Source organism: Capra hircus, chromosome 17 (genome assembly GCF_001704415.2).
Source record: "Capra hircus breed San Clemente chromosome 17, ASM170441v1, whole genome shotgun sequence".
NCBI classification, from domain to species: Eukaryota; Metazoa; Chordata; class Mammalia; order Artiodactyla; family Bovidae; genus Capra; species Capra hircus.
Window position 1 is genome coordinate 17,703,404 of NC_030824.1, and position 26,083 is coordinate 17,729,486.

The 26,083-nt window shown below is 55.1% G+C and overlaps 2 protein-coding genes across 13 annotated transcripts in view; one reads left to right on the forward strand and one right to left on the reverse strand.

Annotated features, from left to right (window-relative positions):
• Window positions 1-3,724, forward strand: part of TMEM120B (transmembrane protein 120B) — a 44,035-nt gene extending 40,311 nt beyond the window's left edge. The window contains exons 12-13 of one of the 2 annotated variants that reach the window (XR_001919380.1): window positions 124-307; window positions 2,573-3,724. Coding sequence is in view for 1 of the 2 variants with exons in the window: in XM_018061285.1 (XP_017916774.1) it covers window positions 124-237 (114 nt within the window). In the remaining variant the exon portion in view is untranslated. Of the gene's footprint in view, window positions 1-123 lie in introns of both variants that reach the window. The other variant, XM_018061285.1, reaches the window with a different exon arrangement.
• RHOF (ras homolog family member F, filopodia associated) lies at window positions 1,769-25,939 on the reverse strand. 11 transcript variants are annotated; one of them, XM_005691412.3, is made up of 9 exons: window positions 24,769-25,199; window positions 23,850-23,954; window positions 21,827-21,926; window positions 18,117-18,166; window positions 15,381-17,639; window positions 14,985-15,072; window positions 4,796-4,905; window positions 4,574-4,708; window positions 1,769-3,292 (listed from the first exon to the last, which is right to left on the reverse strand). In XM_005691412.3, the coding sequence occupies exons 5-9, from the start codon at window positions 15,522-15,524 to the stop codon at window positions 3,128-3,130; spliced, it is 642 nt and encodes a 213-aa protein (XP_005691469.1). In that variant the 5' UTR covers window positions 15,525-17,639; window positions 18,117-18,166; window positions 21,827-21,926; window positions 23,850-23,954; window positions 24,769-25,199; the 3' UTR covers window positions 1,769-3,127. The 11 variants fall into 11 exon arrangements, with proteins under 11 accessions (XP_005691469.1, XP_017916781.1, XP_017916779.1 ...); XM_018061292.1 differs by adding an exon at window positions 23,704-23,739 and having other exon boundaries at window positions 15,381-18,166; XM_018061290.1 differs by lacking the exon at window positions 24,769-25,199 and adding exons at window positions 23,704-23,739; window positions 25,236-25,939 and having other exon boundaries at window positions 15,381-21,926.

Consider the following 26,083-nt stretch of genomic DNA (forward strand, 5'->3'; position numbering starts at 1 on the left):
GTGTGGGGGGAGCATCATTTCAACAAGGAGAGCTGACCTGAGCGGGCCTCTGCCTTCTCTCCCTTCTGTTCTCTGCCCGCCTCCCCCACCCCGGGGCGCCCCCTCCTATGCACAACCCCCCAGGTGTTCGTGTTGGCGCTGACGTTCCTTGTCCTCTTCCTCGGCAACTTCCTGACCACACTCAAAGTCGTGCACACCAAACTCCAGCAGAACAGAAGCAAGGCCAAGAAGCCGTGAGCCACGGGGCTAGCGCCCCTCGAGACCCTGGACTTTGAGACTGCAGGGGATCCCAGGCGGCCTCCTTGCTGTACGTCTCCTCCCCAACAGCGCCAGTGACCACTGGCAGCGGTGACCTCAGGGGCCAGTGCTTCACTGGGAGCAGGGCCAAGGCCCGGTCCCCGGCTGGACAAGAGGAATGTGACCCCAGCCTGTCTGCGCAGTATTAGCCGGCCCCAGCCTTCTATTTATGACATATTTAATATTGCCTGCCCCCTTCCCTAGAATCTGCTGCCCTCCTTCCCCCGCCGCTCTCTTGAGACTGGGTCAGTCTTCCTGGGAGGGGGCGGGGGGAACTAAGCCTCAGGGACCCCCTCTGTTCCCCTTCCTGTCACTGAGCCCGTCAGGTTTGGGCTTCGGATGTGCCTCGCTGGGGCTGGGTTTCCGCTGATCTGCTAGTTACGGAGTCCCAGGTGGGTGGAAGGAAGCCTCTCAGTGTCCTGCGGAGCCTCCCTCCCCAGGCGCTGCTTCTGCTGTAAGCCCCCGGCGGCCTCCGGGGTGTCAGCTCTCAGAGAACCACTGTCCTTCCGTGCCTCCTCCTCCTCCTCGTGCTTCCTGAGTCTCCTCGCTGCCTGCCAGGGCTTGGCCTGAGGCAGGGGAGTGTTCTGAGGGTCACCACCAGAGGGCACCCCTGCATGTTTGGTTGGTTTGAGGGCATGTTTCTCTCACCACCCCCCAACAAAGTTTGGGTGCACTCTTGTGGGAGGGGTGCTTCCTGACCCCCACTCCTCAGCCCACCTTCCCAAATTCATGCAGTAACTCAGGGAGTGGGGACAAGATTCTCAGCCCTGGTTGGGACTTAAGCCAGCATGGAGGTCACCCGTGCTTCAGGCCTCCCCCCTTCACCTCAGAGGTTCTGGAATGTGGTGGGGAGGAGGGGCGAGTCTGAGCAGGCTCGCTTTGTGGAGGTCATCCTCTGGAGGTCATGGCAGGTCTGCTGGTCACCTCACATTAGGTTTTCTATCTGTGAAGAAGCCAAAAGTTTTGGTTGCATTTTCTGCGTCTTCTCGTATGGGCTTCAGCCGCCCTTAACAACTTACCTAGAAATCTGTTGGCCAGAATTCACAGATGGTGTCTGTAGTCATGCTCTGGCCCTCGAAGGAGTTTAAGTTTTCAAAATATGGTATTTCCCCTCCCTCCAGTAAGATCCTACATGAAAAATCCAGATTTCTACTTTCCTTAGAGAGATGGAAAGACCTAGAAACATTCCCATAGAGCAGCATTTGGCTGGGCTGAGCTGCCTTGTCTAGGGTGGGGGCTTGCTTTCTAGTTTGCCCCACCACTTCCTTTCATCCCTACCCTACTTCACTCATTTGGGTCTCCCATCTGGCCCTTTAGGAACTTGGGTTTGCCCCAGACTAGGAGTTGGCAAACTTCTTCTGTAAAGAGCCAGATGGCAAATATTTTAGGCTTTGAGGGCCAGATGGTCTGTGTCACACGAGTCTGCCGTTGGAGGGCAAAGGCAGCCAATGGATAAATGAATGGGAGTGGCTGTGTTTCAATAAAAGTTTATTTACAAAAATAGGCAGTGGCCAGATTTGGCCCATAGACTGTAGTTTGTGGACCATCCTTTCTTTGTCCACGAAGCTCTGGACTGAATGCTCTGTTGACTCCCCCTAGGCATGGCAGGGCCTTGGGGAACCTAGGTAGGGTAGGGTAGGTTTTATAAGTCTCTTTCTCAGGCCCAGTGGAGGCCGGAGCACTAGGCAAGGCAGGGCGCATAGGCAGAAGATACGAGGGAGGGCAGGAACCACCCAACGCCATGATCTCATATTAGGTAAAGCTGATTCCCCGGCTTATTCAGGAACCACCAGCTCACAATCTCTGGGGCACCGACCCGACCCAGACCCCAGACCTTTCTGGAGGTTCAGTGAAGCTGTGCTGGGGGTTAATCAGGAAGTCTCCCAGGAGGCCAGGATGGCCTTGGTGTGTGGTCTCCACACCTCGGCAGCAGGGGGTGCTGTTTGGGACAGAAGGGAGCCAGTGCCATCCTTCTGCAGGTAAAAGAAATCTGTAGAGACCTGACTTGCCCAAGATCACTCAAGAGCCGCTGTTACTTTTCATCTCGGGTTTCTGGCAAGTTGTGGCCAGGGTAGGGTCACAGACGCTGAGCAGGGATCAAATAGATGGTCCAGGGAATACTTCTTGCTTTTAGAGAGAGGTTCCTCTCTGCCCCCTGTGCGTCCAGCTCTGGAAAGATGGTGGCCAAGCTGAAGGCTGAGACTGAAGTCCTCTGTATGAGGCAGAGGAGGGGGGGCCCCCATGTCCAAGGCTGAGGCCTATGTTCTTCTGATAGGCCCCAGGCCCACCGTGGTGCTCGAGTTCCTGGGCGGAGGAAGCAAGAAGCTGGAGGTTGTGACCATGCCTATTTCGGGGGCCCAGGGAGGTGGGTGACTTGGGAGAGCAGGCTTGGGGGCCCTGTGGAAGGCTGCCAAGTCCACCTTTATCCACGTACCAGACATTGTTTCTCGTTTCAGGCATGGGCTTGGAGGACCTGTCAGGTGTGCAGAGGGGGAACACACAGCTGGGGGCTGGTTGTGACAAGGGCCCTGAGTGCTGGGGACAAGTGCTGGTCCCAGGATACAGAGGAACCGAGGGCCGCACCCCCACCCTCACCACTATGACCACACAGGCTGAAGGGGAGTGTGTGGTCAGAGCTCCAACTGGGAAAGAGAGTTCCAGAATGTTCCAAGAGCCTGGCCACAGGCTCCAGACACTAGGTCCTGGAGGTGCCCGACGCCAAGTGCCCTTCAAGAGCTGGGGCAGGGGTGGGGTCCAGGTAGCAGCTTGGGCCTGGGGGCCTGGGCCCTGTCAGTTCTGTTGTGAGGTCTGCATGCCCTGCCGGGGGCTGTCAGAGCAGCAAGCAAAGCCGGTGTTGTTTCTGCCGCTGTGCCTTTTTCAGAGCACTGAGGGCAACCTTGGCGGCCTCCCGGAAGACGTCCTCCACATTCTCCCGAAACTTGGCAGAACATTCCAGGTAGAGGGCGGCCCGGATCTGCTCACAGGCGCTTTGGCCCTGTTCGGGGGAGGGGCTGGGATTAGACCCGGGGCCTCAGGTGCCTCCTGTGCGACCCCACTCACGAATTTGGGGGCTTCCTGGGGCCACGGTCCTCCCCAGGGTGTGCAGATGGGCCATAAGGGCTGGTTTCGTGTGGCCCACAGGCTGTAGCTACTGGGAACTCCATCTTGGCCTCCACCCCACACTCTCCCCAAACTCAGCCAGAGACGAGCTGACTTCAGCCAGGAACTGGGGTGGTCTGTTGTGTCTGCCAGGCCCGTGAGAAGCGTTGAAGGCCTCAAGACATAAGGGCTTCCTACATGCCTCTCTCCCCTCTCATCTCAGAAGCACAATTTAAGCAACTGAGCTGGCTATTAGAGTAGAAAGAAAAATACTTCTAACACAAATTTATTAATGCCTATTCCTTTGATTAAACTTTTTTCATTTTCCTTTGTGTTCCTTTTCTTCTGCCACGCCTCACTCAGAAGGCTGCAGGGTTTGGTCACGTTCCTGAAAGGAGCCCTGCTTTCCAACACAGGCCTGCCCCTCCAGGCCTCTGGGCGATGGGACAAGATGGTGGTCAAAGGCTCAGGCTCTGGGGCCAGAGTGACTAGGGTGGGATCTTGGCTTCAATTCAGGTTAGCTGTGTGACCCTGGGCAAGCTACTTAACCTCTCTGAGTCTCAGTCTCTACTCTCTAAAAGGGGGGGGTGGGCATGTAGTAACAGTGCCTGCCTCAAGGTAATAAGGATTAAATGAGGTAAGTAATGTGCTCAGATAAGTGGTCTATTAATATTAATATCTAAAAATTATTATTCTTAGGGAGTTCCCTGGTGGTCCAGTGGTTAGAACTCAGTGCTTTCACTGCTGTGGCCCCAGGTCCAATCCCTGGTTGGAGAACTAAGAGCCCACAAGCTGCTGGGATGGCAAATACACGTGTGCACGCTAAGTCACTTCAGTCGTGTCCTACTCTGCGAATCCATGGACTGTAGCCCGCCAGGCTCTGTCTATGGGATTCTCCAGGCAGGAATCCTGGAGTGGGTTGCCATTTCCTTCTCCAGGGGACCTTCCCGACCCAGGGATTGAACACCTGAATCTCTTACGTCTCCTGCACTGGCAGGCAGGTTCTTTACCACTAGCACCACTTGGGTATATGATTTTTAGAATCTTGCTGCCTTCAGCTTCCGAAAGGTCACTAAGGCACACCAGATTCAGAGGCCAAAGGCCTGGGAGGCTTTTGGCTATGGCTGTGCACGCGGACTCAGGCTCCTTGTGGGGGGTGGGGGAGGGCCCCGGTCACCTGTGTGTAGGTGATGGGCTCCAGCTGGGCTGCCCGGAGCTTGCGCAGCTGCTCCTTGTCCTTCCTCAGGTCTGTCTTGCAGCCAATGAGCACCATGGGGATCCCACGACAGAAATGTGTGACCTCAGGGAACCACTGTGGAAGGGGAGGGCAGGCATCAGGGCTAGGGCCCCATCTGGCCCCACTTCCAGAGGCAGGCGGGGCTGGGAGACGGGGCCTCACCTTGATGAGAACGTTGTCGTAGCTAGTGGGGTTCATGACGTCATAGCAGATGAGCACGAGATGGGTGTTCTGGTAGGACAGGGGCCGAAGCCGGTCGTAATCTTCCTGCCCTGAAACCACACAGCAGGTGGGGGTCAGGGAGGTGCCCCTTACTTCTCCACCCGAGTCCCCTGCCTGGGCTCAGATGGGGTAGGGGTTGGGGTCTCCTGGGCAATGGACTCTGTGTCTCGGCCTCGATTTCTTCAACTGTAAAACAGAGGAGACAGCCCACAGTCCTGGACCTTAAGGAAGATTACACGAGATAAAAGCAGGGGCTTCCCTGGTGGCTCAGTGGTAAAGAATCCGCCTGCTAATGCAGGAGACCCAGGTTTGATACCTGATCTGGGAAGATCCCACATGCCTCAGAGCAACTGAGCCCGTGCAGCGCAACTATTGAGCCTGTGCTCTAGGGCTTGGGAGCTGCAAATATTAAAGCCCACATGGCCTAGACCTGTGCTCCCCAACAACAGAAGCCACCACAGTGAGAAGGCCACTCGCTGGAACAAAGAGTTGCCCCGGCTAGAAAAAAAGCCCGTGCAGCAACAAAAACACAGTCAAAAATAAAAGCCGTGCGGTGCTCTTGTGGTGCTCAGAAATGGGCCTGGCTGAAGGGTCAGTGCTGGGAAATAGTTAGCACTTATGTCAGTAATGATCACCACCCCTCACTTCCGTCTTCATCCCTGATGCTCAGGTTTAAGGCTCAGACTCTGAAGAAACCGAACCCTTCCCCTCCCGAGGTTTCAGACCAGTGGGGTTGGGTGGGCCCAGAACACTGCAGTTAACCGTGGAGGGTGCCCTTGCCCCCTGCAAGCTGAGAGGGGCATGGCCTCTGGTTGTACTCCTGTTGCCATTCTGGCCCATGCTAATAGGAGGGTGGGGGGACTGCAGGAGGTGACAGGCATTTGCCTGCCTGGGCCCACCCAGCACTGGTTGTCAACCCTGCACCACATGACTCACCAGGGGAACTGATGACTTCTGATACATCAGCCCCTCCCAGCACCAAGTGAATCAGGACCCAAGGTTGGGCTTGGGCAACAGTGGGCTTGGTTTTTTTCAGAAAAAGACCTCATTTAGTAATTTATTGACAGTTTCAAGCTTACAGAAAAATTGCAAGAGTGCAAAGAATTCCCTTACTCCTTTATTCACTGGGGCCTCACGTTTTGTCCACTTGCTTTATCTGTATATAAACACTTTAAACCACGTGAGAAGTAATTGCAGACCTTTGGCTGACTGCTGCTTCTCCCCACCCCCACCCCAAACTCCTAGAGATTTCCCGTGTGGTTTTTCTAAGAACAAGGACGTCTTCTCACTTACCTCAGTACAAGTATGAAACTCAAAAACCAACACTGAGACTGTATTCTTCTAACCCAATCCACTAACTGTGTTCGGATTTCACCAATAACGTCCTGCAGAATTTTTTTCCGTTTCAGAAGCAGGCCTGGGATTACACACTGCATATGGTCCCCATGGCTCAGTAGTTTGTTTTTTTTTTTTTTTAATTGAAGGATAATAGCTTTACAGAACTGTGTTGGTTTCTGCCAAACATCAACATGAACCAGCCATAGGTATACATATGTCCCCTCCCTCTTGAACCTCCCTCCCTGGCTCAGGAATTTTTAAAAACTCCCAGAGTGAGAAGTGAGAGTCTTTCAGGCCCAGGGGCAACCCCCGGCCACCTCTGCAGAAAGACTCAGGCAGTGACTTCCTTCCAGGGAGCACGGAACACCCAGCCCAGGAAACCCCACCCTGTCCTTTAGCCTGTGGGTGCCAGGGTGACACCAGCCTGCCCTCTGACCCCTGCCTGCCCAAGGCCTCTCAGGATAAGTGGCCTCTCCGGAGAGCACAGACAGGCCATGTCCTGCTGGTGATGGCACAGCTGCCGTCTTTCCCACTGGCTCCCCATCAACCCAGGGACCCCTGACAGTGTGCAGTGGCCGAGAACCCAGCTCTAACGATGGCTGGTCTGGGAGGACTGTGTGGCTGTCCTTCAGCCCACGTCCCCTCAACACCAGAGAAGGGATTAGGGATAGTCTGCGCCTGGCAGACTCGGGCCCTCCTGCCCTCATCGCCAGAAAGCAGGAGAAATCCTTGTAAGATGGTGGAAAACGGGCCAACATGCTGCTCTAGCCAATCTCCTCCCCTTTCCACACACATCCCTAAACTATCCCCTCTCCTGACCTCTGTGAACATCTTTCTAGACCTGCACTGTCCGATAGGGTAGCCACCAGCCCCACCTGGCTACTTTAATTAATTAACATTAAAAATTCAGGTTCTCCAAATGTAGCACTGGCTACATTTCAAGTGATTAACTCATCCAAGCCACCGACAGTCCTGCATCGCCTCCTCCCGTGCCTTCTCAACCCACTCTCCACCCGGCGGCTGAATGGAGGGGGTGGGGTGGTGTGTGTGTGTGTGTGTGTGTGTGTGTGTGTGTGTGTGTATGCGCGCACTAAATCGCTCAGTCGTGTCCGACTCTTCGACCTCATGGACTGTAGCCTGCCAGATTCCTCTGTCCATGGAATTTTCCAGGCAAGAATACTGGAGTGGGTTGCCATTTCCTATTCCAGGGGATCTTCTCAACCCAGGGATCGAACCCAAGTCTCTTCCCACCTTCTGCACTGGCAGATGCATTCTTTACCACTGCGCCGCTTGGGAAGCCCGCGCCGCTTGGGAAGCCCGCGCCGCTTGGGAAGCCCCTGAATGGATGGTAACAAAAGTAAAATCATGCCCCTCCCCTCATCTGAAACACCTTCAATGGCTCCTTATTGGTCTTCGTGGAAAATCCAAGACTCTCCCGGCTATTGACATGACTTCCAAGCCTACCAACCTTGGCTTCACCCTCCTCCCACCTGTGCCCCTAACCCCCATTCACTTCGGTCCAGTCTTGTTGTTTCTTGAACTCATCAAGCTCTCATGTCACACCTGGAATCCTTTTTCCTCATTTCCCCATCATTTGCTTCCAAACATTTTAAACATTCGCTCACCATCCATAGTTATTTCCTTTATCAAGATAATCATCTCTGTACCTCTACTTATTGATAATGCCACGTTATGCATGAGTTTTTTTTTCTTTTGTCCACAACCCATGGCTTGTGGAATCTCAGTTCCCAGACCAGAAATTGAATCTGGGTCATGGCAGTGAAAGCCCAGAATCCTAACCACTAGGCCACTGAGGACGTCCCCTCACATACTTCTTACAGGGCCTCTGCCTCTCAATGATTAAGAAATCTTTACACCATGGACTTCCCTGGTGGTCCAGTGGTTAAGAATCTGCCTGCCAATGCAGGGGACACAGGTTCAACCCCTGGTCCAGGAAGATTCCACATGCCTCGGGGCGACTAAGCCGGTGTGCCACACCTACTGAGCCAGAGCGCCTAGAACCTGTGCTCCACAACAAGCCACAAGAAGCCTGCACACCCCAACTAGCGAGTAGCCCCTGCTCGCCACACCTAGAGAAAGTCTGTGCCAGCAATGAAGACCCAGCGCAGCCAGAAAATTAATTAAATTTAAAAATAAAAAAAAAATTTTTTAAAGAAATCTTTACAACAAACATCTGATGTGCTAATCAGGGAACTCCTGAATCCTCCTATTTGCATATAAAGAAACATGAGCCATGAAGTGACCCCCACCCCCACCCCGGAGGTCACCGAATCAGAGCCAGGCCTGACTCCAGGTTCTTTCAGTTCCAAGGCCAGCATTCCTTCTGCTGATACACAGCAGTGCTCTCTTCTGCTTGGTAGTATGCACAAACCGGTTCGAGGCCTAACACACACTCTGATTCCCCTTAGAAACACGGCAGAAGACAAGCAGTTATGAGACGGGACTACTGCGTGTCAATGTCTGTGCCAACATCTTCCCCACCTTGCCCGGCTGACTCCTCAGAGAGGTCCTCCCTCACCACGCCAAGTCCGTCACCACCCTGTCTGGCCACAGTCTGTACTCACATGTTTATTCGTTTACTGCCTGTCCCCTGGCAGACTGTAGGCACCCAGAGGGCAGGGACCATGTCTGTCCCTAAACATCATTCCTGGCACCGGGTAGGTGTCCAGTCCCTACTGGCTGGTGGGCTGTCTCGAAGTCGTTCAACTCTTGTCAGATGCAGCAGGGACCAGGGAGGTAAGAGGGTGCCCCTGGGCGGAGCAAACTGGGGCCTGAGCTGACTGCAGCAGGCTCGATGGGGGCCGAAGTCAGGCTGGTAGAAAGAGGAAGTCAGACCAAGCCTGCTCCTGGCGAGGGCCTCTCCCTTGCTGTTCCCTCTTCTAGAATGCTCTTCCCAGGTAACAGCATGGCTCACTCCCTCCTTTCCTTCAGGCTTCTGCAGAGATGTCACCTCTTCCTAGAGAACTTTCCAGACTGCTTTGAAATAAGAGCGTCCTTTGCCATCTGTCCCATGACCAACTATGGCTTTAATTTTCTTCCTAGAAAGGACATCACTACCCAACATCATTTTTTTTTTGAGGGGGGAGGTGTTCCCCATGAGTACATAAGACCCTGAGATGCCAGCCATCTCTGTACACTGTTACATCAATGGGTACACACACAAGCTCAGTAAACATTTGGGGGATGAAAGAACAAATGAGCGGGTGAATACAGTGTAATGATCATTTCTGTAGTTTTCAGGCTTGCAAGGGCATTTCATTTCTATCACCTGTGTTAAAATTTTTTTGGCTGCATTGCTCAGCTTGCAGGATCTTAGTTCCCCGACCAGGGATCAAACTTGTGCCCCACCCCACCCCATCCCGCTTCAGTGGAAGGATGGATTCTTAATCACTAAAGCATCAGGGAAGTCCCACCTGTGTTAATTTAAGCAGTCACCCCAGGAGGGAAGCTGGGTGGGGCAAATTCTTCCTGTTAGGAGCCCATGTGGCTGGGGGTGATTTCAAGGTCATAGACAGGTTTCCTGTGAGCTGAAGCACAAACTCAGTCCCCAGTTCCAAGGTCAGCTGCCAGCCCAGCCACTGTAAAAACTCCAATCCTCCCAGGAAGCCTTTCAATTGGGAATTCACCTCTGGACCTCAGTTTTCTCATCTGTGAAATGGACATGTGAGGAGTAGGTGGGCCTGTGATAATAATAGTGAAAATGGTTAGTGTCAACAGTATTTATCGGCAGTGCTCACTCATTACATGCCAGGCCCCATTCAAAGCCTTTTGTATGCATAGACTCATCAATCTTCACTATGATTCCTCACTATCGGCTATCGGGTTTTGGGGGGTTTTTTTCCTTTTCTTTTTTTTTTTTGGTCTCATCACATGGCTTTGTGGGATCTTGGTCCCCCAACCAGGAATCGAACTCAGGCCATTGGCAAGTGAAAGCTCAGAGTCCCAACCAATGGACAGACAGGGAATTCCCACTACTGGCTATTGTTACCCTCAATTTACAAATGCAGAAACTGAAGCAGAGAGAGGTGAAGTGACTTGCCCAACATCACACAGCCAAAAGAAGGTTCGTAAAGGATAGAGGACCATAGGGAGGGCTACTGGGTTGCTTTTCTCTCAGGGCACTCCAGAGGATAGGAAGCTGTCCTTATTCTACAAGCCCCAGCCCTGACCAGGTGAGGAAAAGGCTGCCAACAAGGGAGGTACTCTGGGAGAGGATGGGTAGCCAGCCCAGATCCTAGTACCTCCTCTGGGTTGCCTTCTTGGCTTGACTGTCTGGCTCAGCTTCCCCAGGGGTCAGTATGCAGGGGCCAGGACTGCAGAGGATAGACTTGCAGGTGCTGCTGACGTTGTTTCTTTGGGAGTGGAGTATCCTGGACACCACTCCCCTATGAGTCAGGGGAACCAATATCCATCATGTTCCACGTGACTTATGTTCCATGATCTTGGCACCTTCCCTGCCTGGGCCTCAGTTTCCTTATCTGGAAAAGGGGGTGATAACCCTGTCCTTGATCTTGGAAGTAAAGGACTTGTAAGCTGAGCAATGCTGGCCAAAGGTGTGGCTACTATTGAAACAGAAACTCACAAGGGACAGAGGCCTGGGTAGAGGATTCTAACCCCAGATCGTTGGACCCACAAACTCTAGGGGGCCTCCCAGCCACAGGTGATACAATGACCTTTCCCATTTACCCACAGTGATTCACAGGGGCAAGTCATCTGTCCAGAAGAGATGAACAGGGTTCCACTCTGGCCTCTGCAGATGGGCTTTCGTGGTTAAAAAAAGCCCCCAAAGGCCTTCCCTGGTGGTCCAGTAGCTAAGACTCTGTGCTCCCAAGGCAGGGGCCCTGGGTTTGATCCCTGGTCAGCGAACTGGATCCCACATACCACAACTAAGAGTTCTCACGCTACAACTAAGACCCAGCACAGCTACATAAATTTGAGAAACAAACAAAAGGCCCTGAGTTATGTGCAAAAGGATGCATTTGCTTCTGGCAAGAAAAGGTTTTCTGGGCCACAGTGCCCCTTGAAGCTGCCTATCTTCCTGAAGCTGGTGTGCTGTGGGGCAGGGGAAGTGAGGCGAAACTCTTGCCTCACACAGGGCATTTCCTTTGTGGGAAGCTCGGCCATGGCAGGTATTGTGTCGGGGGGCATGGTCTCTAAGGTCTGGTGCTGCATTGAGGAGAGGGTGTCCTTGGAGCCACAGCAGTCTCCAAATGTGCCAGAGGATACCGACTGGGCAAATAATTCCCAGCTCTGGCCAGGGTGTTGGTCAGGGTAGGGGTGCAGGCAGTGTGAGAAACGGAAGCTGCCAGAAGAGGAACCCACTTCTGTATTAGCGCTGCTGGGGCCTCCCCAACCTGTGTTTCCTCCCCCGGAGAAAGGAGCGGCTGGTGCTCGGGTGGCCCGGGCCTGGAACTCAGACCACACTGCTCTGACTGATCTGCAGGGTCAGCTCCCCCGCCTCTGGGCCTCCTGGCTCTGAGACACCCGAGTGGTCTGTGATTCCCGTCTTAGCAACTTGCTTTGCCCCCCACTTGTCCTACCGTTCCTGTCTCAGGTTGGGAAGGGGCCTGCAGCTCTCCACCTCCCAGGGCAACTCCACCCTGCCCCACCCCTGGGCCCCACCCCAAAGCCCAGATAACTCTGTCTCTGGCTGGTGTCTTAACATCCCCCCTCGCCCCACATCTCCCCTCTCTCTGCCCAGGAAACTTCAGACTTCACCGCAGTTTCCGGCCTCTGAGGCGGCAGATGAGCAGCTAAAGCGATGGGTGCTTACAGCTCCCGCCCCCTTCACCTCTGAGCACTGAGAGCTCCGTCCCCCTCACTACCTCTCTATAGCGGTGTCTGTAACTGCTTCCACCGGATAGAGACAAGCAACCAGACTGTCCTCCCACACAGACCCCTGTGGGCAGGGTCCTGGGTATGGAGAAATTTTGCCTCCCAGGGGCCATCCCATCCCACAGCTCTGGGTACCACTGGTTGGTTGGAAAGATGCTTTCTCCTGTCCTCCACCCCTCACCTTGGGGTCTGGCCCGTCAGGTTCTAGAACCTTCTACAACAACCTTTACAGGACTCATCTCCACCTTGACCACTCCCTTCACCCTCTCAGTCTCTATCTTCCTCTAGTTGGTCACCTGGCCGTCTTTTCTGCCACTTTCTCCTGATATCTGTCGACCCCAAAGGCAGAGACCAATCTCACCATCTTTATCACAAAGGACCTTCTCCAGAGATCTCTATGTACCCAGGATTCTTCTTCACTTATTCATTCCACAAACTTTGCTCTGGGACAAGTGCTGTGCTGGGACTGGCATGTGGAAGAGGAATGACCCAGCCTTTCCTTCACGCTCCTCTAGATAACGGGGCTTTCCAAGACACAGCAGGACACTCTTGAGGGAGTAACCACATCTCTCCCCACCAGAATCCCTCTCCTGAGCTGTCCCACTGATTGTAAGGCCAGCCTACTTCCCCAGAACACTAATGAGAGGTTCAAAGCCCAGGTCTGCTTTTCTGCTGCCTGGAACAGTCCTGCTGGAAAGCATGGGTCAGGGCTGGCACAGAGCTCTGCAGGCCACTGGTTCAAAAGAACAGGCTTGGGGTCGGGCCTGGGCCTGAATGGCAGGAGGATAAAAAACTCCCAATAACACTCAGTGAGCTCTTTGGAAGAGGCAGACCCTGTGCTAAGCACTGTACATCACATGACGTTGTCATCATCCTCACAGCTATTTTAGCCCTGTTTACAGAGGAGGAAGGGGCTTCCCAGGTGGTGCAGTGGTAAAGATTCACCTGCCAGTGCAGAAGACGCAAAGACATGTTCGATCCTGTGTTAAGAAGATCCCCTGGAGAAGGGTATGGCAACCCACTCCAGTATTCTTGCCTGGGAAATCCCATGAATAGAGGAGCCTGGCGGGCTACAGACCATGGGGTCTCAAAGAGTCAGACACAACTGAGCATGCACAAACACACAGAAGAGGAAACTGAGGCTCAGGTGTCCCCAGGGACATACAGCCATGAGAGCTGGCATCAAAGCCCAGGTCAGACTCCAGAGCATACGGCTGGAAGCTGTGGGCAGGTCATCACTGCCCTGGGTGGTCACTGCTTCTGACGATTGAGAAGATGCTTCCCCACCCCTCCGGCACGAGCTCTTAGTGAAAACCCTGCCTTACACCAAGCAGAAGCTTGCCAGAACCTCTTCATGACAATGTGCTCTGATAAGTCTTTGAGCATCTTCTTCCGGGTTAAGCGAGAAAGACCAGAAGTGGTCCCACCACTGGGTCTGCTGGGGGAGGCTGTGGTGAACAGGGAGCCCCAGGGATCTAAGTGGAGAAGGCCTGAGGGGAGAGGAAGGAGGAGCTGGTTCATTCCTTGCTCTGACCCTCCCTGCCCCACTAGCCCTCCACCCAGAGCGGAGTTAATGAACCTCCCCCTATCTGGGTCCCTGTGAAACTGAAAGTGCCCCAGACACACCACTGCTCTTGGGGCCACGCCTTTGGGAATTACTCAGCCACCTTTGGCTTTGCCAGTTCAAGGGGCTGGCCCTGTTCTGGGGGCGGCCCTACACGGTGTTCATCCAACAAGAGAGGTTCCTTAGGGGCCACTCGAGGGGGGACACACCCACAAAGTCAGGAATACAGAAGGACCCGGGTCTGGGAGAGCCCCTTTCCCGAACCTTTCCAGGGTGGAATGACAGATGCTACTGGTTGCCTTATGGAGAGGTACACAGTGGGGTGGGGGATTTTGGTCTCATCCAAGGGCAGTTGGAAGACTTCACTTTATACAGACAAGGCTTGGCTGACAGGGCACCTGACGACATGGTTCCACACAAGTCATTAAACCGTCACAGAGGCTGGGTGAGGCCCCAACTGGGGATCCTAACCTTTGCTCCCCAATGTTGATTCAGCCCAGAGGGGAGTCGGGGCATGAGGTAAGCTCCTCGAGGGTACCAGCAGCAGCAGTGTTACTGGAATCTTCCCATTGGCTGTGCTCCTCCCACCATCCCCCAACAATAGGGATGCTGAAGACTGTGAGGGGATCTGCACCAATACACTTGCCTTGGGAGCTGCAGGTGGCAGAAAGAACCTTATTTTGGACCTACATCCCCTAGAGCTCTGCTCCTTCTTCAGCGCCAAGAAGAAACAGAAGTGTAGCCACAGAGTCCGAGAACCACAGGCTCAGAATGACAGACCACAGAATTCCAGAGCCAGGCCCCACAGTCCATGGAATCCCAGAAACAGGGGACTCGGAATTTATAGCTACAGGGCCCTAGAGTCTCAGGACTGTCAGCCACAGAACCCTGGCGTGACAGGCTCTGATCTGAAGCCCAGAGTATTCTACAAAATAGGACCCAGAAATGCAGCCTACGAATCCTTAGCAGCAGGGGACTCAGATCAGCAGCCCACGGAATCTTAAGAGACCACAGCATGTAACACACGACATCCTGGAACCCTGGTAAACAGAAACCAAACCCACGGTTTTCTAGAACCACAGGAGAGGAACGACGCTGTAAGCCCTCAGAACATCAGCACTAGGAGGGCAGCGCAGAAGCTCACCTCTTCCAAACACCCTCCTTTTACAGATGGGGTGACTCTGTCCGGCTTCCAGCACCACCCAGCCAGGCGGTGGTGAACGGGTTCCCAGCCAGCTCCTCTCGAGGAGTGACGGGATGTCGGGGTCCGGAGAGGCAGGAAGGCGGGCGGGATGGCCCGGCGCGTGGATTCCCCTCAGGGGGAAACCCTGCAGGCGGACCCTAGGACCCTCACCGCCCAGACGCACTCACCGGCGGTGTCGTAGAGGTTCAGGGTCACCTCCTTGCTGCCCACGGTCACGCTGGCTGTGTACTTCTCGAACACGGATGGGGCGTAGTGCTGTCGGAGAAGGGGTCATGTCGGTTTTTAAGGGGTGCAGCGGGTGCCCAGGTTCCAGCTGGACCCCCACCCCTACCTTCCATCTTCAGCCGATCTGGCTCAGCCCCACACCCCTACTCTGCTGGGCTCTGGAATTCCCGAGGGGGCGCCCCTGGGTGACGGCCGCCTCTTCCTGATCAGGATGCCAGGGACCTGGGGTCCGGGCTCGGGGCGCAGGCTGAGGTCCGCCCGTCGCCCCTCGTGGTCCCAAGTCCTTCCCCCAATCCCGCCCCCAGCCTACCTGCCTGCAGCCCCCCGGCGAGCCTCACCTCGGGGAAAGAGCCCTGGCTGTACACCATGAGCAGCGAAGTCTTGCCGCAGCCGCCGTCGCCTACGATCACAATCTTCAGCTCCTTCCGGCCGGAGCCCGGGGCGGCGGTTGCGGCCGGGGCCGGGGCCCCAGCAGCGTCCATAGCCAAGAGCAGGCAGCACTGGCAGCCGCTCGCCGGGTAGAGCGCCGGGGTTGAGCGATCGGAGGCGGGGTGGGAACTGACCCAGGGGCGGAGCTAAGAGAAGCCCCGCCCTCGGCACCTCCTCCGCCAGGCAGCCAGCCGGACTAACTTGTCTCATTCCCAGGGAAACTGAGGCAACTGAGAAATGCAGCGCTCGGCGGCAATGGCAGCTCCCATCTCCCCTGCGCATCACTGAGCGCCCCTCACCGGCAAGATCCGATCGTTTCCGCCTCTTCCCGCCCGGCATCCTTGATTGGCAGGCTGTCTTCGGGCAGAGACCCTTTGATTGGCCGATTTGACCTCCCCATTGGATCGCATCCTTTTGATTGGCAGGATGTCCCCAACACGCCGGTTTGAGGAGCCTTGGTCTCAATCGCTAGGAAAAAGCCCCCACCTGCGCCTCGCCCCAATTATATGGCCTTGGGGAAGTCCGCTCTGACTGCAATTTCCCCCAGAAGGTAGCATCGGCGGTGCCCAAGATCCTAGCATGAGGGTCAAGTCGGCCCACCTGATCGATCGGGCCGTCTGGGAGTCCGTGTGCGGGCTGGGGAATAGCAGTCCTGCTTACCTATCACCCCACCTCCCAAAGGTGGAGGTCTGGCGCCCTCTGCCGGGCGATGGCATCGGCGCGGCGACTTTGGGAACAGGTGAACAGACCCAGAACAATGTCCGCGTGGCCCCAGACCACGCGGGCGGGAGCCTCTTTCTAGCAAGGCCCAGAGGCGTGAGCAGAGAAAGACTCCATCAAGGAGGGGACAGGGAAGGCCAGGGTAGATGTAGTTGCAATCAGGTGGGCCCCCTTTGGTCCACTTCAGACTGATTACCCCCACCTCCACCAAGACAATTTGTTTTTTTCCAGACAGCAGAAATACCTATCCTTCTCAAGCTGTCTCCCTAACCCTTCTACCCCATGACCACAATGGCTATTTGCTGAGCATTTACTCTGGATGAGTACTATCAGGGAGGCTGGCTGAAACAACCCTGCCCCCATCCCTCCTTGCACTTTGGGCTGTGCTTTGCACAAATTAGGCCAGTGGTCCGGAGTTGCAGAGGGATCCCGAGGAGCAGGTGTGTACCAGACAGGCACCAGGGCATGGTTAGGTGAGAAAGCAGGGTCTTTCCCAGCTAGGATAGGATCTCTGATAATTTCCTCAGAGAAGGGCTGGCAGGACTCAGGATCTTCTTGCCCCCACCCCGAAGGCTCCCCATTTTCAAGCACTCAGCAAGGATCAGGTAAAGTTTATTTCCAGAGGAAGTTGCCAGCCTGGCAGTTCCATAAATGCCAGGTCAACGTTTTCAGCGGCTGCAAGGCATAATCTGACCACCAGATGGCAGCAGAGACTGCCCCTGGAAGCTTTCACAGAGCACAGACCTGGGGAAGAGAGAAGCCCAGCTCCAGGCTGTTAAGAGAGCCCTCAAGAACCCCTAGAAAAATTTACAGCAATTCATTCATTTTCTGCAGTACAAGTTTATTGAGAGGCAACTGTGTTCCTGCTTTTGAGGACCTCAGTCTTGGGGGAAGCAGTCTAAAGGAGTCTGCAAGATGTGAACTATTTAGACCAGAGCCCCTGTGGGATTCTCAGAGCTGGGTAGTCAGTACACGAACTAAGCTTGGCAGTGCTGGCAGGAAGGGCCAATGGAAGTAGGATGGGCGCCCAGCTTGAGTAAATGCATGGTGGCTGGAAAGCCCCATCAAGTTTGGCAATGGCTGGGGCGTGAGAGAGGCAAGATATGGCTGTCAAGGAAACCAAGGCATAGACCATGGAGGCCTGGCTGCCAGGCTCAAGACAGGAGTCAGACACAGGCTCTGAACAGAAGAGCCAAGCCAAAGCTCTCTCCGGTGACTGAGGAGGAGCTGTGATTGGCTGGTGAGGCCATGGCTGGGGCCATCTCTGCACAGGGGCAGCCTGGTGCTGGCAGGAGAAGAGGGGAAGAGCATCCCTCAGGGAGAGGCAGGATGGAAGATGGTTTTGAGAGAGAGGGGAGGACCACTTACCTTTGAGCCAACTGCAGGCTTGACCTTGTATCAGGGATCCTGAAGCTCAGGGAGTGACTGGGAGAGTAAGACTGCCTCATCTGGGAGGGTGATTGGGAGATGTTACTTAGAAGGGTCATCCTACTCTGAGCAAACTGTGGTAACTGCTCCAGCCTGGAGGGGGAGTCCACTTGACTTTCCTCGAAGTCCTCAGACCTGAGTTTCTACCTTTTCTATGAAATGAATTTCAACTTACAACAAATGACATAACACAGAGCCAAGAGGAGGGAAAGTGGGTCTTCCCAGCCTGGCCTGGGCTCAGGCAAGACAGCTGACACTGGCCCCAGCCTGCCCACCCACCCTGCCTGGCCAAGAGGTTGGCGGAGCCCCAACCCCACCCTGCAGGGAGCGTGTTTGATTTGGACCTGGCTCCAGTGGTGGTGCAGGGGCTGGCTTTGTAGCTAAAAATACCCAGTGGCCAGGCCAGCTGCTCAGAGCTTCCTCAGAGGCACTGGGCCAGGGCAGGCCAGCTGAGGCACTGCAAACGCCCACAGGCCCACGGAGCCCTACTCCCTTACCTGCAAGACAATCTGAGGACCCAGGCTACTCTTCTCTTCACCAGGAATTCCTGGAGAGATTTGGGAGGAGAAGAAAAAAATTCTTTAACCTGGTTCTTGCCACAGAACTGTTGGGACACGGAAACCTAGAGTTGGCAGGTAAACGACTTGTGTTCACACTTAGGCCTAGGGGCTCTCCCAGTGTTAAGTCGTTCAGCCATGTCTAACTCTTTGTAATCCTATGGACTGTAGCCTGCTAGGCTCCTTTATCCATGGGATTCTCCAGGCAAGAATACTGGAGTGGGTAGCCATTCCCTACTCCAGAAGATCTTTCCAACCCAAAGACTGAACCCGGGTCTCCTGAATTGCAGGCAGATTCTTTACCGTCTGAGCCACCTGGGAAGCCCTGGGTGTCTAGTGAGGCCAACTGACCCCAGGAGAGAAGTAGGGCCAGATACACTTCTGTCTTATGAGGTCAAGGTCTGGCCAGCACAGATCAGGACAGGGAAGTGAACAGCAACGCTATGGGTTCCACTTCCCTAGTGCCTCGGGAACACTGTCGGAGGTCACTGCACACCTGAGTGGTCATCCACCCCGTGTGGGACAGAAGTTAATGGAGCCATCCTCAGGTCCCAGAGATGGGAGGTGGCCCAGGGTGGCCTGGGGGATCAAAGCTGTCTCTTCCTGTGCTAGTGCTCTCCTCCAGGCTCGACATTTGGTAACAGGGTTGGGGGAGTGACTGCCAGAGTAAAAAAGCGGCCTTCATAAAGCCAGACTCAGAAACAGCTCAAGAGGTTATCCGCCAACTTCCCCCTCCTGGTTCACAAAGGGAGACCACTAGTCCTGGAGGGGCGGGATCTTGTCGAGGTCACTGGGCAAAAGGGGACAAGACAGCACTGGACCCAGGCGGCCTCTGAGATGGCCGGGTGCCCGCCACAGTCCAGGCAGACGCCGAGTTTCCACCCAGAGGGTCCGAAAGGTCGTACTCCACGCCGCGCCTGTTGGCCAATGGGCCGGAAGGGGCGGGGCCCTGGCGTCCAGTAGAAAGGCAGGTCCGGCCACCTCCCAGCCACCCTTCCGCTGGCGTGGCCCTCTCCAGGCCGGCTCCACCGGCTGGGCGCCAGGAACGCCCCGCCCCGAGCTCCCTGGGTGACCGGTGGGCGGGGCCACCCTCGTGCGCAGGAACCTCCGTCTGAGGACCGATAGGCTGCCTCGCCCCTCCCTTCACCTAGGAGGTGAAACCAGCATGCGGACAAAGAAATTCAAGAGGGAGAAAAAAGGAAAAAGAAGCGAGAAGGGGGTACAACCCTTCCAGGTCTTCCGGACACCCCTCCCTTTCCAAGAATCACACCCCGACCCCAGGGGAGCGCCTCATTGTTCCCTAATTGGTCCGAGGGCGGGTGTGGAGGAACTGGAACTGGCTGTAGCCCTTCAGGCTGCTGCTGTGAGGGAAAGATTTCAATTATTTAACCATCCAGTGTCCACGGGAGGTAAAGACCCCTGCTCCGTGGAGCCCCAAGGACTCGATCAGAAAGGATGGAGAACACCCTCAGGTGGCAGAAACGTCAACTGAGGATCGAAGGGAGTTGAACGAACACATCAGTGGCAGAGCAGAATCTAAACCTTAGGACTGGGACAAGTGTGGAACTCGGGAAGAGTCTCATACTATAGGATATTAATAATCTGAACCTCAACCAGCTTTTACAAAGTGCTCACTCTGGGTAGGGGAAAGGGAGTCTAGTGCCCAGTGTAGGCAGCTGCACCCCCTTCACCCGAGCAAAGGACAGGATGGACCAAATCCAGCTTATCTGGGATAAGACCCTCCTGCGGTCAAGACTCGGCAGCCAGAAGGAACTATGAGTACCACGCTGGCTACTTTCAACCAGACAGCTTTGCCGGCTCCCGGGCAGTGATGCCAGCAGACAGCTGGCACGGGCAAGAGACCAAAATAACCCAGACAGCTGAGGCGAGGGGGTGCCACGGACACAGGCGCAGGGCTGGAAGTCAAGACACCTGGAACCTCACTCTGACTGCCCGTGGTGGCCTCCTGACCTTGAGTGAGTCACTTCTACTCTCCCAGTTGCAGGGGGGGAACCGCTAAATCAGGACCCATTATGGAACAGCCTGTGGACTTGAGGAAGGGCCACCACCCCAACTCACACACTGGAGGAAAAACAGTGCTGGCCCCCAGCCGGCAGAAAGTCAGTCTTCCCCTTTGCCCAGAGACTTGGCCACATGCTATGGGGTGGGCTAGTGGGGGAGGAGCCTACAGATATCCCAGCCACCTAGGAATGAAGGCCAACTATAGTGAAGCCAGAACGTGAGGCCGGCATCCCTTAATCGCACTTAATCTGCCCTCCACCCTTTACAGCAGGCTTCATTATCATCACTTTACACAGGAGACTCGCCCAAGGTCACCAGCACCCTGGAGAGTCAAGCCCACAGCTGCCTGACCCACAGCTTCCCTTGGTGAAGCACCAACACTGCCCCAGCAAAATTTCTGGGTCAGGCCCTAAGGCTCCCTCAATCCTCAATTCAGCCCCCCACACTGAGGGATGGGATAAAAGTGAACAGAGCCGATCAGACTGGGAAGCCTGAACCCAAAAGGCGGGAGGCTGTGCAATCAGCAGGGACCCAAATGGTTCATCAAAGTAATCACAAACTAGAGCTCACATGGGGTAGGGGTCAGAGATCAAGGGCCACACTATCTCCAGCTGTGGAGCTTCCTGGAGATCAAGAGGACAGGAGAGCCCTCTCAATCATTGTGTGTTAGGAAAATGAGAGTTGCCATTACTACGAAGCCCATGACTCTGCAACAAGAAATGTGGTCGGGGCTTCAAGTGCACAAGTTCAGGTTCTTTCAACACCCCAAGGTGTTACTCGACACAAAGGTTCTCAAAATGTGTCTCCACTAGGCAGCCATGAGCATCACCTGGGAAATTTATTAGAAATGCGAGTTCCCAGGCCCCACCGACTGAATCAGAAACTCAAGGATGGGGCCTCGGAATATTTTAACGAGCCACCCTTGTGATCGGATGCACACTTTGACAATCACTGACCCGTTTGTTCGGATGGGGAAACGGGCTGAGAGACTGTGCTGCTTACACAAGGTCACAGCAGGTAAAACGGCTAGCCAGGTTTCAAATTCGGGTTTGTTCAATTCTAGAAAGGACTTTGAGGGGGAGGGGGCTGGGTGAGATGGAATCGTGGGAATTTCCTGGAAGGAGACGAGTCAAGAAACCTCTTTCTTAAAGAAAACTGGCCCAGATCTCAGGTCCTTCTGTTCTTCACCTCCCTAGCAGCCAGACATTAGAAAGGAAGAGGCCAGTTTCATACAATCACCCCACACACCCCCAATGCGGGCCGGAAGGGAGGGCCAGCGCTGGGTCCGGTTTCCTGGCAGCCGTCTGTGCCTTTCAGAAGAGGCATCCAGGGCCCTCCCCCACCACAAAACACACGACTGGGAAATACTCTCCTAAGTGCAGCCTCTCCTATGCTGCTAAATACGGCAGAGAATTGCACGCCCCAAACTCCTGACAACAGAAGCTGACAGGCGGGAATGGATGGACCAAGCAGGCCCAGCAGGCAGCCGATTTCACACAGTCCCACACATCTGTGTGGGGGAGGGGCCGCAGAACCAGACTAGCGGGTTTGGGGTGCCCGCCCTCCCTGGGCGCCAGGCCAAAGCCCCCCAAATCGCCCTCGCAGGCTGGGAAAGGGCTCACACCTACCTTAATGTGAGGACTGGCAGAGTCAGACTAGACCTGCTTCTGCTGTCCAAAGGAGGGCGGTCCACTCTGGGGGTACCGGGCCCCTTCTCCGGTCACGAGCCTAAAGGGAAAAATGGGAGGGTATTTTTAAGGGCGTCGATGGCCATAAACCGGACAGGATCTCCTAGAGGGAAGAAGAGCCTTACAAAAGCCGAACCCCCTTCCCAGCTGCCAAGGCGGCCCTCACTCTAAAATGGATGGGGGGCGGGGGACGGATGAGTCACGAAGGTTCAGCCGGAGCGCGGAGCTGCAGGAGGCGACTCATCTGCATTTCCAAAGGCCCGCCCAGTCTGCATCCCCTCCCCCAGGAATGGCCGGAGGTGCGAGGGTTTACCCCACAGCCCTCCGCCTCGGGGGATCCCGGGGAAGGCCCGCTCGGCTTTCCCAGGCCCCAGCCCCCCACCCTACCCTCCCGAGCGCCGGTGGCCAGCACTGCCTTCATGGCCACCTCGGGACATCGGGGGCCTGCGTCAAGGCCTCACGCCCAATGCAGGGGACAAATGGGGGCTCACCCGCCCCTCGGGCTCGGCTATCAAAAAAGGGCGGTTAGGGGGCCAAACTGGGCGCCGAGGCTCGAGTGGGCAGCAGGGAGGGCCTGGGGTCAGAGCAGGGCCGCGGGGGAAAAAAAACGCCGCAGCCTCTAGAGCAGCCCTTCGGGGTCAGGGGGCGGCCTCGAGTGGCCCCGTGGCCCTTTGCTACTGGCTCCCGGACGGGAGGAAAGAAGAAAGGCCCCGCCCGGGAGCGAGGCCTCGTGCCCGCGGGGGCTCCTGAGTAGGGCGCGGGGTTTAGGGAGGCTGCGGAGCCCGCTCTCTACGTCTAAGCTTCCCCGGGCCGGGGGCATACCCCCAGGCGGCGGCCTGGAACGCGGGCGGCGGCCTCCCCTCCCCTTTCCCCCCGCTCCGGCTCCGCCGCCTCCTTCCCTCCTCCCGCCTGGCGCGCGGCGGCCGCCACCGCCCGAGCCGCGGGCGGCGCGCGCGAAATGGCGCCCGTCTGGCCGCCTCGCCCCGCGGATGCGAGCGCGGGAGCCTCAGCGCGCGACGCCCCCCAAGGCCGGCGGTCCCCAAAACGGCCTCGGAGACCAATCCCCGACCTGGGGCACTGTGCCCCGCAGACTCTCAGGGCTCGGCCCGGCCGACGGACTGCCGCCTGCTCCGGGCTCCAAACGACAACCGGGGAAGGAGGAAGGAAGAGAGCGGCCGCCATTAGCCACCGCGCAGCCCGGCCCTGGCTCCGGCCCCAGCCTCGGCCCCAGCCCAGCCGGCGGCTCTGCTCTGAACCTGAAAATAAAACTAGTGTTTGCGAGGGAGGAGCGAGCGCGGACGGGAGCACAGGCAGCGCTCGGGCTGCAAAGCGGGAGAGATGCTGCGTCATGGTGCCAACATGGACGCCAGCCTTTTGTCCTTTTTTGCTTAGGAAGCGCAGGCGCGCCCACGAGCCCCGAAAAGCCGGCTTCGGAGGGCGAGACCCCCACCATCAAAAGGAAAAGAGGCCTCAGGCCCGGAAAGAGAGGCTTCCTCAGCTTTTGTGACCCCCTTCTCAAAGCACTTCAATTTCTTCTCCCTATCAAGGCTCAAACCTAGAAAAGCGAGGGGAACTAGCGCAGGCGGCTCCATGGATGCCCCAAATCGCTGGGGAGGCCTTCCTCTTGCCTCCTGGGCAAAAGGGGCAAAGGGTCTGAAGAGCCCTCCTCGTGCCCCCAACCCTCCCCGATCCGGCTGCCAAACGTGAAGCTCCAGAAACCACCTTCTCCCCTCAGCTCCTAAACATTTGCAACGCTTGGCCTTCTCTAAAAAACATTTCCTCGAAGGGGCAAAGACACTTTTTTTTTTTTTACTTACCGCTCAGCCCGGTGCCATGGAGTCTGGAAGATCAAGCTGGGAGGAGGTTTTGGAGGTGTTATTGTGGGGAAAAAAAATTTTTTTTAGGGAGATTGTTTAGTTGGAAATATTTGGGGTAATGGTAGTGTCTTTTTTGTTGTTGTTACCTTTTTAAAGTTACACTCTCATGGCATTTTCTGCTCCTTCCACTTCTGCAAACTTTCCAGGGTTGGGTTGGCAAAAGGCGGCTTCGCTGAGGACTGTTTACTGCTCTGGATATAGCAATGGTGTGACCGTCATTAAGAGACAAAAGGCGAAAATACACAGTCAAATCAAACAAAAGGCAAAAGACGCACCGGCCATCCCAGCTACCATAGAAACTACCCCCGAGTTAACGATGGTGTTTGGCTCGAACCAGCTAGGACTTGTTTTCCAGTTTTAATCTAGTTTCCTGTGACGGCTTTAGTCTCTTGACACAAAGAAGTCTTCCTTTCCCTCAAAACCCCCCTTCCCCAACAAAGACGAGAAAAACAGTCTGTTTTTCTTCAAATAGATCGATTTTCAAAGAAAGTGTACCTGTTACGGGGAAGAAAGCTAACTAGCATTTCTTGCTGTAAACATTTTCAAAAGTTTAACTCTAAAACCTAGCTTTATAAAAGCAAAATCGTCTAAAAGCATTTTAACTGGCTTATGCTAGACAAGAGCGACAAAGACATACATGCAGATGAAGGTTCAGAAAATTAAGGACATCTCAGCAACATTAACATGAAAACTGTACTGCGTAAGGACAGAATGGATTGGGTACTTACAATGTAAAAGGTTTTTAAAAACTTAAGAGTAACGACTGCTTACAGTTTTTTGTTGCTGCCATTTCGCTAAACCTAAAACTATACATTTAAAACATTACCTTGTTAAAAAGAGAGCAGAAGGAGTTAATAAGATGGCCAGTTTTAAGTGTTTAATAGAGGAAACTATATATATAAAAATTTATTGTTCAGTTAAGAGAATACAGATTAAGACAGCTCCAAGCTCCCCCCACCCACCCAAGAAAAAAAAAAGAGGAAAAAAATTAAATATGTCATTTACTTAGGTTTTTTGGAATTCAAAATTGTTAACTGCTGACATTAATGGTGTGCTATGACCTAGTTATACAAGACAAAGATGGATTCCAAGTCATAAGGAAAAATCCAGATCTTTTTAAAGTCTTCTTCATTCTTCCAATTTTGAGTCCTTTAGCTTGTTGACAAATGTTAAACACAACACTGAGGCGTCCTGAACGGGATGGTGGAGTCAAAGGAAAAACATTCCCCATTTGCAACAAAGGAAAAACCCACTTGGCCATTTAATTCCATTGCAGAAAAATGGCTCCCCTCATCTGTTGGCCTCTCCTTGGTGTCTGATGAAGGATGTTTTGAGATCAGCGTCTAATAACTCAAGCCCTATAGAAGCCGCGCGCTGATTGGCTGCCGCGCCCGGCCGCCCTGCTCCAGCCAATTACCTACCCACGGCCAAATTACAAACCCCGAAAAGAGCCCCAATATGAAATACACTACCACGAAACCCCAGCGAGGCGGCTCCCTCTCCTCGGCCGCCAGACAGGAGAGGCAGAGGGGGCTGCAAACGCGTCCTCGCGAAGCCCGAGAGCCTCGGAGTTGAACTCACAAAATGGAAGCCGCGCGCTGATTGGCCGCCGCCACTCCCGGACCTTTAATAAAGAAAGGGGAAGGAAAGATAAATGCAAAAAAGGGGGAATCGTTCCTCCGCCGGTGGCTGGAGGAAAGGAGGAGGGTGCGGAGGGAGAAGCATGTGTTCACGACAATTACAAGGGCACTCCTCTCCAAAAATAAAAACAGAAAGAAGCTTCTATCACCCAGGTCCAGGCCAGGGCTGCTTCCTCCCAGGAATGTAAATGCTAATTTGGTTAAAATCCTGGTTTCCCCTTCCCAGCTCAGCTCCGGGGGGAGGGGGTCGCGGGGCAGAAGAGGAAGCCGTAGCCGAGATACCTCGATTGCAACTCGTCTGGGGGCCGCCTTGCCGCCCCTCACGGCTCCAGGCGTCTAAACACACAATCATACACACACCCCAAAACCAGCCCTTTCCCTTGGGCCCCCACGCGCCCACCTCCGGTCTTGGCAGTTTGGAAACAGTTTTGGAGGCCCGAGGCGCAAGCCGCGGCGGCCGCGGCTCGGAGGGTAGCCCCAGCCGCGGGAGGTAGAGCCCGGGGAGACCCCCCCTCCCCCGCCGCCAAGCCCCCAACCTAAGTCCCAGCAGAATAAATAAATTAAAAGGCCTTCCCCTGGGGAGGGGGGAGGCAGTGTGGGAGCGCGCGAGTGAGGGGTGGGGGGCCGCTGGGGCCCGGGGCTTTGGCGGCGCAGCTGCCGCCGCCGGGAGAGTGCCTGGG

Bases quoted from the DNA above. Each gene is read 5' to 3' on its own strand.
- RHOF (XM_018061289.1), bottom strand. From the start codon at position 15,524: ATGGACGCTGCTGGGGCCCCGGCCCCGGCCGCAACCGCCGCCCCGGGC. The intron at 4,906-14,984 runs GTGAGTGCGTCT...GTGTGGTTTCAG, and splicing joins GAACCTCTACGACACCGCCG to GGCAGGAAGATTACGACCGG. The intron at 4,709-4,795 runs GTGAGGCCCCGT...CCCCTTCCACAG, and splicing joins ACGACAACGTTCTCATCAAG to TGGTTCCCTGAGGTCACACA.